This window comes from Hyperoodon ampullatus (genome assembly GCF_949752795.1).
Source record: "Hyperoodon ampullatus genome assembly, chromosome: 2".
Taxonomy (NCBI): Eukaryota; Metazoa; Chordata; class Mammalia; order Artiodactyla; family Ziphiidae; genus Hyperoodon; species Hyperoodon ampullatus.
In genome coordinates this window covers 40481594-40496976 of record NC_136915.1, presented here as the reverse complement: position 1 = coordinate 40496976, position 15383 = coordinate 40481594, and the positions used below count along the sequence as shown (strand labels likewise).

Sequence of the window (15383 nt, the reverse complement as noted above, 5' to 3'; positions counted from 1 at the left end):
CTAAGCGGGTCCGGCCTTTCCCTCACGATGAGGCTGCTGGGCCGACAAGGGAACACAGGCCTCGGTGTTCACCCTGCCAGCCCATCCAGGACTGTTTACTAGACGGATCTGGAACAATAAACCTGTACCCACCCTCCTGGCGCCTGCCTCCCTCCATCCGAGGCCCATGTTTGAAGATGTGTTTAAATTCCAGTCCTACACTCAGCAGACGCTGCGGGCCAGCTCCTGGCCTGCAAGTACCGCTGGGTGGGGGCGGGGGATGCCACCAGGATGCTCAGGGGCTCTTGGTGGCCGGGCCTCCACACATGGCCATCCAGGGGAAGTGAGGTAGCTCTCGCCTTCACCCCGTGTTTGTTATTTCATGTCAAAGCCTTATCATAAACATTATCCTAGAGTGGGCCACCGAGGCTACGGGCGAGGAGGGTTTGTTATTCTGAAGTGGCCGGGAGCAGAAGGCATTGAGGCCTGGGAATCTGAGCAGGGCCAGGCTTGAGGATTCAGGGTGAATGACAGGGAAACAGGAATCAGAGCAAGGCACTTATTCGCACCCGTGCACTGGGCTTTGAAGGCCCCACTTTCCAACCATCCTCTACTATAAAGGCCCGTTGGCATATCTGCCTCTAAAAGGTGTGGATGGAAACCAAGTCCAATTAATCCAACAACACCAGATGCCTGCAGAGAATCAATAGAAAGTAAATGTTTGTTGAATGAATGAATGAGTGTCACTTCCCTATGTCTGTTGGAAGCACCAAGAATGCACATGAAGAAGCACATATTACTTTGAAGTCCTGGTCATGGGAACCTGGTTGGAGCTAGAAAAAAGTAATTTCATAGCCCAGCTCTGTCCTTTACAAGCCATGTGGCCTTGGGTCCCCTTCCCCTCTGCTTCTTTGTTTTCCCATCTGTGAATAGGGACACCTCCCTGCTGGCTCTCTCCCAAAGAGAGCAGAGGGAACCTAACCTAAGAGGTTAGGTTCCAGGGCTGGATGGCCCAGGTTTGAATTCACATCCACCCCTCTCCAGCTTTGTCACCTTCAGTGGGCTACTTAATATCTCTTTGCTGCAACTGCCCCCTACTGCCACCCCAATCTATGAAATGGAGCTAATACTAGCCCTACGTTAGAGTTGCTGTCAAGGTTAGATAAATTAATATGAGCTTAGGGAGTTTCTGACGCATAGTAAGTGCTCAATAAACATAGTGACCTTAGTAATCAATGGATGAGGACTGCTTCACAAATTGCAGAGGATGGATACGAGGCAGGAGGTAGAGGGGGAAGGTCATGGGATTCAGGGTCAGCATCCTTCCCTCTCATAGTTCTTGAATGTCTGCTATCCAGCAGTGACCAGAGAGGCAGGCTCCCTGCCCTCACCCATCTCTCAGTCTAGACAGGCAGGGAACAGGGAATTACCTGAAATAGACATCTCAGTGGGATAAGTGCCACAACCAAGGGAAGCTCCGGGGTCTGTGATGGGGGTTGAGGGGAGTCTGCAGTGACGGGCTGGGTTTCAGTCCTGGCTCCACCACACACCGGCTGCGCCACACTAGAGGTGCTTCTTGAATAATCTGATCTCAGTGTTCTACCTCTAAACATGTTAATAATACATTCTCCCTAGCTGTTTTCTGGCTATTTCACAAGGCTCCTGAAAGAACATGGGTATGGCAAGGTGTGGGAGATGAATGTGGACTGTGCCAGTGGACCTCGGGAAATCCAGCCCCAGACATGGTTCAGGGCACAGCAAAAGGTCCTAGGCTGGGGGTCAGGGAACAGGGAGCCCACTCTGCCCGCAGCTCGCCGTGTGGCCTTTGGGCAAGCTTCATCCTGCCTGTTCCGGACCCCTGTCTTTTCTCCTCTTCCATGTGAAGAGGGCATACGAAGAGATGAGTGGTTCTCAAATGAGGCTCCAGGGCACCTGTGGGTTCCACAGAGAAACACTGGGAGTCTGTTGTGGGGGTGGCATTGAGCCGGGCGGACTTCAGGTAAATAGCCTGCCTCCTTTACCTCAATGAGGGCATGTTCCCATTTCTATCTGCTACACATTTTGAGTTCCAAGTAAGTTTCCTCTGGAAAACAATAACAACAAAAAAGGATTCCATGGCTACAAAAGGTTTGAAAAACTGCTGGGCCCTTCTAGCTCCAATCAGGGAAGGTTTAGGTCTAACTATTTTCTTCCAAGCATTTATTCCACACTCACTACATGCCAGGACTGTTCTCAGCGCCCTGCAGGCTGTAACGTGCTTCATTCACTAGAACACCTCCCAGCTCCACGAGGGCCACATGACTGCAGAAGTGACTCCATGTGTCTAAGAGGGTCCGGGGGGCCATTTCCCCCCCCACCAGCCGGGTCTTCTGGGCGCCTGAGCCGATGACCTCAGCACAGGCCAGGTGGTGCCAGCACTGAGAAGCAGCAGGGCAGGTGTGTGCAGCCCAGGGTGTGGACACAGGAAGTCTGTGTGTCCCAGCCCCCAGAGGAGGAGAGCGCTCCAGCCCGCCTGGACGCTTTCATCCCAGGCATCTGCTATGCAGGAGGAAGTGCCTGTTCTCTTAGTGATGTCCACGGCAACAAGGCCTCTGCCTGCTGCGATCCATCCCCAGCCACACTGCTGCCATCGACACCCTGTGCCAGGTGGCTGCAGATTGGATTTCAGGGGTGGTGGCCAGAACCTGGAAGCCTGGAGAAGGCCCAGAGTTGGGATGGTGGGGTCTGACCTCATCTCCAGCCAGCTCATTATGGGAAGCAGGCTGGGCTGCCAGAGCTCAGTGCAATCCAGCTCTCCTGCCCAACCAGACACAAAAGTAGAAGGGGATGGGTGGAGGTGATCTCACAAGGACAAGCTTGGCCCAGTCGCCCAAGACAGTATTTTAGCCAGACTTTGTGTACCTATTGCCTGAGCTTTTTTGTTCAGATTATGTGTTCTGGAACCACGTGGCTAATGCCACTTGGAGGAAACTTCTGCCACGTGGTGGCAGCGTGCCCCAAGTGCAGACAGAATGCCAGAGTTCTAGGGGATCGTCTGAAGGGCTCACTGAGCGACCTTGAACTATGAATTGACCACAGCAGGTGTCAAAGCACTAAAGAAAGGATGGGTGACACCCTCTACCAGGCACAGTGCTGAGTTCTGCCAATGCAAAAATAAATAGGATGCAATTTCTGTCTTCAAGCAGCTCATCGCCTAAGGGCGGAGACAGGTAGCTAAACTGCAGTTACAATCTATTGTTCACGCCCTGCTGGAGGGAAGCAGGGTGGGTAGCTCATCTCTCACCACAGCTGTGCTGTGAAGCATTTACTCACGTGTCTGGGCCCAGCTGCAGGCAGGCAGGCCGTCTCAGTGGGCTCAGCTGGGCTCACTTGCTTGTCTGGGAGCCGGCTGGCTGTCTGCCGGACTGGGACAGCCTTGGTGGGACAACGGAAGCAACTGGGCTCTGCCATGCATACCTCTCACCCTCCATCAGGCCAGCCTGGGCTACTCTCAAGGCAATGTGGATGTGTAAAAGACAGCAGCATGTGTGTAACAGCAGCACATGCTTCCTCCATTGGGCTATGGAGGCTTGTAATGCTGGCCTCCATTTGTAATGCAGCAAGTCCAGAGTCAGAATGTGAAGGAGCTACAGAGTTCCATGGCCAAGGGTATGTATATAGGGAGGGGTTAAGGTTTGGGGCCATTACGATATCACTCTGCCACACAGGGAGACTGTGGGAGCTCTGGGGAGGGGACTCACCCAGCCCTGAGGTGGTCAGAGAAGCTTCATGGATGAGACATCTGAGCAGACCCTGGAAGGCCAAGTCTCGATTTGCAAGTGGAAGACGGAGGCGGGAGGTTTCTCATGCACAGGGAACAGCATATACAAAGCACAGAGACAGAAGACTGCTGAGTAGTTTAGCATTTGGAGACACAGGGGCTGGAAACAAGGTCACTGACCATAGCAGCAGCCAGGCGGCTGCCTTGCAGGCTCCAGTGAAGAGCTAGGCTTTTATCCCCTGGGCAGGAGGCATCCATGAAAGTTTTGAGCAAAGAAAGAAAGATGAAGTCCATCAGATTTGTGTTTTTAAAGGATAGCTGTGGCAGAAGAATATGGGATAGGTGGGAAGTGGGGGGAGTCTGCAGAGAGGAGCATGGGTTGCAGTGGACCCAGTGAGAGAGGCTTGGGCCTGAACTGGTGCGGGTGGACTAAGGCTGGGGGTGTGTTGTCCAAGACAGTGTGCAGACAGGATGAACAGGGCCTGAGGACTGCCAGGGAGGCTGGAGCTGGGAAAACAGCGAGGACACGTGGCCCGAGACCACCTCCTGGCGTTTTGCACAAGAATTGCGATTGTTTTTCCCTCTATCTGTGCTAAATAACCCACTGACTGGTCAAGCTCCTCCCTTTTGTTGGCCAAAGGAGTCTGAGATGCATAGTTGTGTGAAGCTGGCTCTAGTCCCAGTTGTGCAGAATTGGCCACTTCCCCTCCCCTCCTGGGCTTCAGTTTCCCCATCTAAAATGGGACATTTTAGATCATCTCTCAGGGCCTTGTGCCTTGGGCAGGTCATGTTCCATTAGAGGCACGGTCCTCAAATGCCAGAAGCAATTGGACCACTAAAGAGTTCCCAGGGAGCCTGTTAAAAATACACATCCTGGGCTCCACCTCAGAGATTCCAGTTCTGGAATCTCTGATATTTTTGTGTAGCACTCCAAGTGATCCTAACGCCTGGAAGGTCTGGCTGGGCACAGCTGTGTCCCCAGGGCCTGGCACGGTGGCCCAGAGCACAGAGGGGCTGGAGGAAACACATGCTGAATGGCAGCACAGATCTGACTTGGGGGCTCAGCTCCTGAGGCCTTTGCCTGGTGTGAGGATGGCTTCTGGAGGAGGTGGCATTTGGGTTGAGCCTTGACATCTAATGGGCTTTCTGGGTTTTTGTTCATTTGTTGGTTTTGCTTTGTTTGGGGGTGCTCTTGATTCCAAAATGAGTCTGTGCTCCTTCTAGAACTTATCTAGGCACTGGAGAAGAAAGGAGTCAAAAGAAAAACTCGCCCATCATTCCAAAACCTGGACACAACTAGGGTTCTCTTTGCCACATTATTAGATAAGATATTGATGCCCAGAGCAGTACTGGGGACCTTTGAGGGCAAAGGGCTGGAGATGAGAGCAGGCTGAACGTGGTGAGAGCCCAGTGAGTGAAGAGCGGGAGACATGGAATATTCGGATGGTGCCAGCTGGTGTCAGGCCCCTCCCATCTTTTCACACACCCTGTTTCAGGCCTGTTGCCCCAAAGTCCAGCGGGAGGAGGGCCGGTCCTGGAGGGGTCAGGGGCCTCAGCCAGGGTCCCTGAGCACAGCCCTGATGCCTCTCCTCCCTCTGCACAGGTGCTGTTTGCCCTGAACCAGACCCTGCTGCAGCACGAGAGTGTGCGGGCCGGGAGCTTGCAGGCACCCTACACCACCGAGGACCTCATCAAGCATTACAACTGCGGGGACCTCAACGCTGTCATCTTCAACCACGACACATCCCAGGTGAGGCTCCCCTCCCCCAGCCCGGGCAGGCTCCGGGACACCAGTTCCCAAGGCCAGGCCCATAGGAAGGCATTTATTAGACACCTACTCTGTGCCAGGCACAGGCAATCTTCTCTCCAGCCATGGTAAGCAGGAGCTTGGGCATCCCCATTTTATAGATGGGGGAAACTGAGGCTCAAGGAGGGGAAGAGACTTGCCCAAGGCCACACCACTTATTAGTTGTTATCAAGTTGTCAAGAGCAGTGCTTGAGCCTGGTGTGTGTGACTCTGGGGCCTAGACCCTGGAAGCTTTGCCTGTAAGAACAGGGAGGCCTCGTTGAGGTTTAGTCCAGCATCTGGGGAGATTAAAGCCCAGGAAAGGGAAAGCTCACAGGTGCTCAGAGCTTGGGCTTGAGTCCAGCCCAGGGCTCTCTGCCTTGATTCTAGTCCTAGAGGAAAGATTATCCCAGGCTGGGCAGACAGTGAGTGGGAACCGAGGAGCTGAGCATGGCTCCACCAGGCCTCCCGTTGCCCTCGGGATAAATTCCAAGGTACTTCGTAGGCAGTCACGGCCCCCTCTCCATGTCCTACCCTCCATGGACCTCATCACAGCCCAGGTCCCCTGCCACAAAGACCTCATTTTGCTGACCTCCGCCACTTGTAGCACTTTCCCCATGCACCTTGCCCTTTCCCACAGCTCTGCCTTTTTTCAGGCTCCTCCCTCCCAGTTTCCTCCCACTCGGGCCGTGGTCCAGTGTCATCTCACCTGCGAAACCACCCTGACACCCTGGATGGGGTTAGATTTTCTCCCGGGCACCTTTAGGCCCCCTGTGCTTTCTGTGTCTGATGCTTGATTATTCATTCATTCAAGAGGCAGCTGAATTAGTCAGAACAGGCCACCTCCCCGCTCAGGACACTGAAAGGCTCCCAATTTTTCTCAGGATAAAGCCAGAGTCTCTGTGATGGCCTGCATGGCCCCGTGGTCTTTCCCCAGCCTCCACCCCGTGTCCTCTGCCTACCCCCCTGCCCGCCACATGCCACTCCAGCTGCGCAGGCCTCCCTGATGACCCATGAGCCCACCCACACACTTCGCCTTTGCACTGGCTGTTCCCTCTGCCAGGAAGGCCTTTCCCCAAGTATCACCGCGACTCACCCCCTCTCTGCCTTCAAGACATAATGCAAATATCATCATCTCAGTGAGGCGGGCCCCGACCGGGTCTAGAATTGCAACCTGACGCCCCTCCCGCTCCCCCCAAGCTGTCCCCTTTAGGATGCTCCACTTTTCCTCATGGCCTTTATCATCTTCTCACACACTTATATATCTTGATTCATTGATCAGTCATTATTTATTGTCTGTCCTTTCCCACTATAGCATAAACTCCCTGAGGGCAGGGATTTTGGGTCTGTTTTATTCACTGATAATTGGCTAGAGCAGCGCCTGGCACAGAGCAGGACTCAGTAGATATTGGATGAATGAAGGAAATAGTTTATAAATGCCAGGCACAGTGCTATGGAAAGGGATATGGCGGGGCACCAGAGAGAGCTGCCCTCATGGGGCTGAGGGTCTCATAGGGAAAAAGGGTAGATTCAACAAGCAACTGCACCGAAGCATGATCCTTGCTACGAGGGGAAGTAGAGGATGCCCTTGGAGCCTGTGGCAGGAGCAGGAATTTAGGTGGGCTTGGGGTAGGGGTGGAGCAGGGCTGGAGAGAGAAGGAAAAATTCCTGAAATAAGAGAGGTCAGAGAAGAACCTGAATTGGCCACAGACAGGAGGCAGAAGAACATTCCAGCAGAGGAAACCATGCAGACCAGCTGGAGGCAAGAGACAGCAGGAGGAGGGCTGAGAGTTTGGGCTGGAGGCATAGCCAGGGACCCCGCTAGACCCCAAGCTCCTCGAGAGCAAGGGTGTGCTGTCCACTGTCGTCGTGCTGCCCAGTGCAGGGCATGGCACAGAGTGAGTATCAGTGAGCAATGCTGCACGGGCAAACGCAGGCGTGTGCTGTGCTCGGTGCAGTGCAGAGAGTGAGGGAGAGGAAGAATGTGGAGGCCCTGCATAGAAGGCTGGGATTCTGGCTGCCCTGACTCTCTCTGGTAGAGGAGAGAGGGAGGAGAACCCTGGCAGCACGAGGCTCACAGGTGTTTCACCAGCCGTCCACCCACCCTGTGACAGAGCCTAGCACCGTACCCTCTGCTGGGCAGAGGCTGGCGAGCCCTGAGCAGCCAGGGAGCTGTGTGCCTGAGGGGTACCCGGTCACCACTCAGGATGGCCTGGCCGTGACATGGTGTGGTGTGCAGGACAGGGCCCTGGCCACGGAGGGCAGGACACTAAGCAGAGAGAGGGAAGAAGGGGGTGACCCCGGGGGATGACAAGTTCAGATTTTCTTTGCGCGGTGTCCAGAACCACTGGCGTGTCTCTGACAGGTGGACTACATCGGGGGTCTCCTGGCAGTGCCTGTACTTGAAGTAGAGCAGAGAGCACAGGTAGATTGACCCACTCAGATTAGAATAGCAACCCAGGGGTGCACAGGCCGAGTCTAGCCCTCAAGGGAGGGACTAGGCAGCCCCGCCCCCAGACACAGACAAGCCCAGTGTCAGGGCAGCAAGGCTAAATCCAGTGCCCGTGTGCTAACAGAGAAGGGGTCTGCGGCTGGAGGGCTCGACGTCACAGGGGCTGGAGGGGGCAGTCACCGCCTGCAGCTGGGGAGGGCTGCAGGTGAAGGTGGTATTGGACCAGGCTTGAGAGTGGAGTCTGGCCAGGTGTGGACAAAGGCAGGGGCTGGCAGGCAGAGCGAGCTGCGTGGCAGGGTCACGGGAAAGTGGGAGGTCCTGAGGAATGACCTGCAAAGCAGACGGCTGACCATATCGGGGTGAGAGTGTTCACTGAGGGGCCGACACCCTGGGGTGTTTAAGCCACACAGGGACGTGGTCAGAGAGATGTCTCTGGCTGCAGTGCCGAGGCTGCTGCAGCGGCCTCTGGAGGCCGGGGCTGGACAGATGCAGGGCCCAGGATGATCAAACTGGCGGACAAGGGCCAGGCACACCTCACCCTTGGTCGGCTTCACCTCACCCCCGCTCCATCTCACCTTCAGAAATGGCTGAGGCCCTGGCCTCCTGCAGCTCTCCAGTCACTAGCACTGTCAGTGCCCCCAGATCAGCAGGGTGATCCAAAGGCCCCTCCCCTGGGAAGACTTCTCTGAGCCCCCAGCCTGCATTAGGTGTAGAATAGCCATATATATTTATTGTCCGTACTCAGACACTATTGAAAGTAAAAGTCAAATGTAATTGAGTCAGAATAATTAATAGACATGCAGCAATCTACCGTAGCCATGAACCTGGATTGTCTTGAACAAACCAAGACACAATGTCACCCTATTAGGGGCCTCTTCCAGGCTCCCACATCCCTCACTGCCCTCTAAAACATGTGTGCCCCAGTCTTCTGATCCCCACTGGCTGTGAGCCTCATCCAGGGCAGCAGACCCTGTCTGAGGTTTATCTGTGACCTCCTAGCTGGACACAGGGTTGTACCCATGGAAGTTCTCAGAAGGTGTCTGTTGGATGGACAGGATAAAGAGAAGGGATGAGGACATTGAGGTTGTGACATCAGCAGACCTGAGCACTTGACCACTAGACCTGACCCAGCACTGGTCGGGGGTCAGGGGAGCCCCACAGCCCCACTCCAGCTCTGCCTGGCCCATCTTCTCATCACTCCATCTTGGACCTATCACTTTAGGGTCCTGGGGACCCGACGTGTCCTCTTTAAAATGTTATCGTACGTCCTGCACTTGAACTTGTTGCAAGAGATTTAAGACTCCCAACAAGTCTAATCACATCATTAAGTTGCTTCCATCCAGCCAGGCCTCATCCTTGGCATGGTGCCAGGATGCATCAGCATGAAACATGCAGAGAATGTCAGCCAGCTGCAGGGCAGCCCAGGGAACCCAGTGGCTAGCCCAGCTTCTTTGTGGCTTTGACATGGAACTTTCTAGTTCTTGTTCTTTTTTTTTTTTTTTTCAAGCTCCCTAAAGATTGAATGGAGATTCATCATACACAAATGCACACTCATGGTCAGGGAACTGAGGAGGGAGGGCTGGACACATCACAGGGAGAAAGCCTCTGCCTGGACCCTTGGGATAGGGGAAGGGAAGCAGAATGCTGCCTTCAGGCTCTCTGATGGTTCTGAGGCCATCTCTCTGTCATCTCCATCTCTATCCCCTGTCCAAGGCCACCCTTCACTGTAGCCCCTGCCATCAGAGGGGAAAGATGATGCAGCCAGCTCCATCCTCCAGGCTAGTTGTACAAAGCTGACGTTTAGTCAAGACTTCCTTTGTACCATGTGCTGTGCTAAGCACTTTCCAAAACTGATCTTGTTTAATTCCTATAACAATATATATAACCCCTATATGACCAATTTGGAAACTGAGTCTCAGAGAGGCCAAGCAACTTGTGAGTTACAGAGGCCACCCAGCTGGTAAGTGGCAAAAGGATTCCAACCCGAGCTGACCCAGCTGTCTGACTTCAGGACTCACATTCACAACCTCCAGAGCTGCTGCCTGCGAGCCCGTCCATTCATCCATGCATCCACTCATTGAACAAGTATTTATTGGTCGGTGCAACATCGTCCCACATTCTCTTCCATACCCAAGGAATGGAGAGAAGCCTGCGAGGGCCAGGTTTCCAGAAATAACCCTTCTGAGTCACAGCCTCTCTTGTGCTCCTCCCCCACTCAGAAGCCTGCAGTGTTTCCTATAGTGGCCTCAAGTCCAAGTGTGGCCTGTTTTATCAGGGCTGCCAAGCGTCCCCTCCATGGTTAGGGGAGCGAGTAAGAACTCTATTCCTTCATATATGCATTTGCCAAACAGTCCCCAAGCACCAACTCTGTGCTGGCCCGGATTGGGCGCTGGCAGAGCTGCTGCGTACAGCTACCTAGGTTGTGCACTGCTCAAGTTTAGGGCACACCAGTCATATCATTGTCCTGCTCCTCCCAGAACAGCGTATCAGGCCTTTCTGGCAGAGAAGCCCCTCTCACTCAGGGAATGCCCTGGTCCTTGGCCAACAGCTAGCAGAGGCAGATGTCCCAGCCTCCCCAGAGTCCCTCTGGGTTCAGCCTCCGTTGATGCCTCCATTTTCCTCAGAAAGAGGGCTGACAACTCGTCAGTGGCTCTAGACTCCATGTGGCTGGGCTAAAACCTGCAGGAAATTAGTCTCCTCGTGCTAGACTCTCCATCTGGCCAGTTCAGAAGTCAGCTAGGCCTTGTGTCCTGTGCTTTGGGCCTGGACTGGTGAAGACAGAGTGATGAAGGGGGCACCCCTTGTGAGCAAGGGCTTGGAGGTTAGACTCACAGTGGTGGATTGTGGGGAAAGAGCAGGTATTCTTACTCATGGCCTCAGGGTCCTCAGTGGTCCATGGCTTCCTCTCCCACCCCACCCACATGCTGAAGGCCACAGCACTGGAGCAGGTTAGAGAGGCAACATGTCAGGAACGGAAGAACAGGAGGAGGCGATGTGGTGAGGCACATCTTTATGTTCAAGGCTCCAGAAACCTGTGCTGGGCACCTACTTTGTGCCAGGCAGCAGGGGCCCAGGAATGACAGAGGTGCTGTCCCTGAACTCAGGGAGCTCTCTGCCTCATTCAAGGACACGTCAGAAATGCTGGCCCCAGGCCATGCGGCTGAGTGTGGACATGGGGTCAAGAGCTGGGAAATATGGATAGCTCCAAGCCAGGTTGTTGAACAAACCATTGTTATGGAAGGAAGCCTTGGTCCTGGAGTTGAAATTTTCAAGAAGGGATGGAGGGTTTGGGTTACGTCCTGAGCAGCGGTGGAGCTGGGGATGCAGAGACAGTGGTGGCAACAGAAAGTGGCCAACCAGGGCTGATACACTGGGAGAACCAAAGGTTCTCTGACCTCTGTAGAGTGGGGTGGGCTGAAGGGTGTCCACGACAACACCCATCATCTCATGCAATCCCCTGCAATACCATCAGCCCCATCTTATAAATGAGGAAACCTGGACTCAGAAAAGTTAAGTAACTTGGCCAAAGTCACACAGCATCAGAACAGGACCTGAATCCCAGGTCAGCCTTTTTGCTACACCAGGCAGACAGCTCAGCTGACCCTCCACACTGGCTTGCTGAACCAGATTCCCTGTATGTGCCAGTGACAGGGTCAGTTCTACAGTGAGAGCCTCCCAGGACCTCTGTGTCCGGAAGCCGAGGTTCAACAAGGCAGAGATGTGGGAGTGATACGTGTGTGAGGGTGGCGTCCAGGGCTCCAGCCTGGCTCTGCCATTTAGTTAGCTGTGTGGCTCTCCACCTATCTCTGGATCTTTCGCTCTTTTTTCTTTCTTTGTGAAACTGGGATAACAACAGTCATCTCAAAGCATCTTGGAACTGATGAAAAGCATCAGTTACCTGAATAAAGGTAAGTCACCCAGCCCCACACTGGGCTGTGTGTGTTTATTGGAAGCCACTCTGCTCCAGGAAGAACTGAAGGCAGCAGTCTCTGTCTTGCCTTTACAGCTGCCCAACTTTATCAACACCACCCTTCCGCCGCACGAGCAGGTCACGGCCCAGGAGATCGACAGCTACTTCCGCCAGGAGCTCATCTACAAGAGGAATGAGCGGATGGGGAAGAGGGTCATGACTCTTCTGCAGGAGAATGAAGACAAGATCTGCTTCTTTGCCTTCGGAGCAGGTTTGGGCCGGAGTGGGGAAGGGATTATTGGCCAAATCCTTAAGGGCTGGGAGGGTTGCTGGACCCTCTGCTGACCTCTACTTCATAAAGGGAAAAGTTGAGGCCCCGAATGAGCAGGAAAAGCCACATAGTATTCAGCAGAGCTGGAATCCAAAGCAGGTCCCCTGCTTCTGGTCAAGGGTTCTTTTGTGACAGTCCCCATGGACAAGGGCAGTGACCACTGCCAAAACCAGGATAACTTCTGTGGCTCCTTCATGCCCCAGGAGGCCATGCTGAGAGCCCAGGACTGAAGCCAGCTCCCAGTGTCCAGCCCAGGCTTGGGCCCACCCCTCAGAGCCAAGGCCAAGTCAGTGAGGGCCACGTGGCCCAGTGGGGAGAAGGCGGCTCTGGCGTCTCACAGCCCTGGCTCTAAATCCCAGCCCAACCCCCTCCAGACTGCATGGCTTCGGAGGGAACCTTCTCAAGGGCTCAAGTCCCTCTTCTATGACTGGGCAGTGATAACAATAATTATGTGATGAATTGAAAAGACCTACCTTGTACAATAGTTGCAAAGATTAGTACCACATAGTAGGAACTCAAAATGGCAGCCACAATATTCAGCGTCATTATGATGATAATTAATACAAATTTTATCATCACCATATGGACCATGACCTTGATGCCCCTCCTGGGGCTCTGGGAAGTCCAGACACGCAGGTACAGGTACAGGACTTGCTCAGCGTCTCTCTCCCTGGTCCTCTCCTGCTTCTTCTCCCTCACTCTGTCTTCCTTTCTCCATGGCTGTCTCTCCTGATGACAGTGCTGTCCACCTTGGGACCAAGACACTGCATTTGCCTCCTTTATTTATCAGCTTTTGCTCCGGAGCTACAATGACAAACGTATCTCTTGCTCACATTGCTTGCAATTTGGGCTGAATGAATTCACCTCCTGTTTTGTGAGAATTAAATGAGGTGGCTGGCGGGCGTCGCACTCGTGGGCGTTGTGCTCACTGGCGCTGTCCTCTCTCTCCCCTCCCTTCCCTGCCCCGCTACCCACACGCTGCCTGCCTGCGTCAGGCTGAGTTGGATCAAGCCGAGCAGCCTGTCTAACGCAGAAGGGCCTGTATGGACATCCTGATTTATAACAGGGCGTGTCCACTGTTGGAGGTCTGCCTCACCCACCCCCCACTGTTCAACCCCAAATACTTCAAGGGCAAGATCCAGGGTTTGTGTGTGTCTGCACCTGTCTTCCCTCCCCTTCAGCTCTCAGCACAGCAGAGGCGTATGGGAGGGCCTCAGAAACGCAGGACCTCTGGGACAGCCTCTATAAGACCACACCTGCAGCTGGACGGAGACTTCTGGGCTCCCGTTGCAGCTGTGCCACGGCCTGATGTGGCCTCTTCCCTCCCCTCTGGCAGCCTCAGTTCACTCATCTGAGCAGAAAGAGCCAGGGCTCACTTGGGCCATCTGCGATTCTAGGAGCTATTCAAACAGATTTCTGAAAAGAGCGGGATTCCTGTGGCGGTGGGAGGGGCTGCCTGAAGGAGCCAGTAGACGCAGGACTTCGACTGCAGGACACCTGCTGGGGACCTGGCATGAGTCAGAACAGATCTGGGGACCATGCAGGGAAGCAAGTGCTCCCCAACACGCACTCTCCCTCACTCACTATCCCAGCAGGCTCCCCAGCCCTCACTCCTATGTGCATCTGGGCAGTGTATCCTGTGCTAAACCGGCCCACAGCTGACCACAAAAGGGGCACCAGTGGGAACTCAACTAGCCCCCAGGCTCCTCCCCTAACCTGAGCCCCTAGAGAGCCCGGTCCCTGAGGGAGGCCAGTAAGGGATCCAGCATTCTGCATGCTCTACCTGCCCCACCTGCTGCAGGGCTCAGGACCAGTCACCCAGGGGCTGGGGGTAGCTAATATCTGATTCTTCCTGTGGGTGTGGAAACAGGAGAGCCTAGAGACGAAAATCACAATGGCCCAGGCAACCACTGACACTGAAACCCCAAGTACACCGCAGCACAAATATCCACTCAGGCACCAGGCCAGCACGCAGGCTTCCTACCCACCTCCAGTTTCTTCCCCATCTCTGAAATCCAGCTGATTTCTGGTCAGTTTTTATTTTTGTTTCTGTTTTTTTTAACGTCTTTATTGGAGTATAATTACTTTACAATGTTGTGTTAGTTTCTGCTGTATAACAAAGTGAATCAGTTATATGTATACATATATCCCCATATCCCCTCGCTCTTGCGTCTCCCTCCCACCCTCCCTATCCCACCCCTCTAGGTGGTCACAAAGAACTGAGCTGATCTCCCTGTGTGATGCAACTGCTTCCCACTAGCTATCTATTTTACATTTGGTAGTGTACATATGTCCATGGCACTCTCTCATATCATCCCAGCTTACCCTTCCCCCACCCTGTGTCCTCAAGTCCTTTCTCTACATTTGCGTCTTTATTCCTGCCCTGCCCCTAGGTTCATCAGAACCATTTTTTTGTTTTAGATTCCATATACATCTGTTAACATATGGTATTTGTTTTTTTTCTTCTAATTTCCCTCACTCTGTATGACAGACTTTAGGTCCAACCACCTCACTACAAATAACTCAATTTTGTTTCTTTTTATGGCTGAGTAATATTCCATTGTATATATGTGCCACAACTTCTTTATCAGTTCATCTGTCGATGGACACTTAGGTTGCTTCCATGTCCTGGCTATTGTAAATAGAGCTGCAATGAACATTGTGGTGCATGACTCTTTTTGAATTATGGTTTTCTCAAGGTATATGCCCAGTAGCGGGATTGCTGGGTCATATGGCAGTATTATTTTTAGTTTATTAAGGAACCTCCATACTGTTCTCCATAGTGGCTGTATCAGTTTACATTCCCACCAACAGTGCAAGAGGGTTCCCTTTTCTCCACACCCTCTCCAGCATTTATTGTTTGTAGATTTTTTGATGATGGCCATTCTGACTGGTGTGAGGTGATACCTCATTGTAGTTTTGATTTGCATTTCTCTAATGATTAGTGATGCTGAGCATCCTTTCATGTGTTTGTTGGCAATCTGTATATCTTCTTTGGAGAAATGTCTATTTAGGTCTTCTGCCCATTTTTGGATTGGGCTGCTTTGTTTTTTTGATATTGAGCTGCATGAGCTGCTTGTATATTTTGGAGATTAATCCTTTGTCAGTTGCTTTGTCTGCAAATATTTTCTCCCATTCTGAGGGTTGTCTTTTCATCTTGTTTAT

At 53.2% G+C, this 15383-nt stretch overlaps 1 protein-coding gene across 1 annotated transcript in view; it reads left to right on the top strand.

Annotated features, from left to right (window-relative positions):
• The window catches only part of TRABD2B (TraB domain containing 2B), a gene marked incomplete at both ends in the record, with an annotated part of 218277 nt that overhangs the window by 173887 nt on the left and 29007 nt on the right, over positions 1 to 15383 (top strand). Inside the window, 2 exons of the mRNA XM_079727957.1 lie at positions 5343 to 5489; positions 11984 to 12158. Coding sequence (XP_079584083.1) covers positions 5343 to 5489; positions 11984 to 12158 — 322 coding nt within the window. The remainder of the gene's footprint in view (positions 1 to 5342; positions 5490 to 11983; positions 12159 to 15383) is intronic.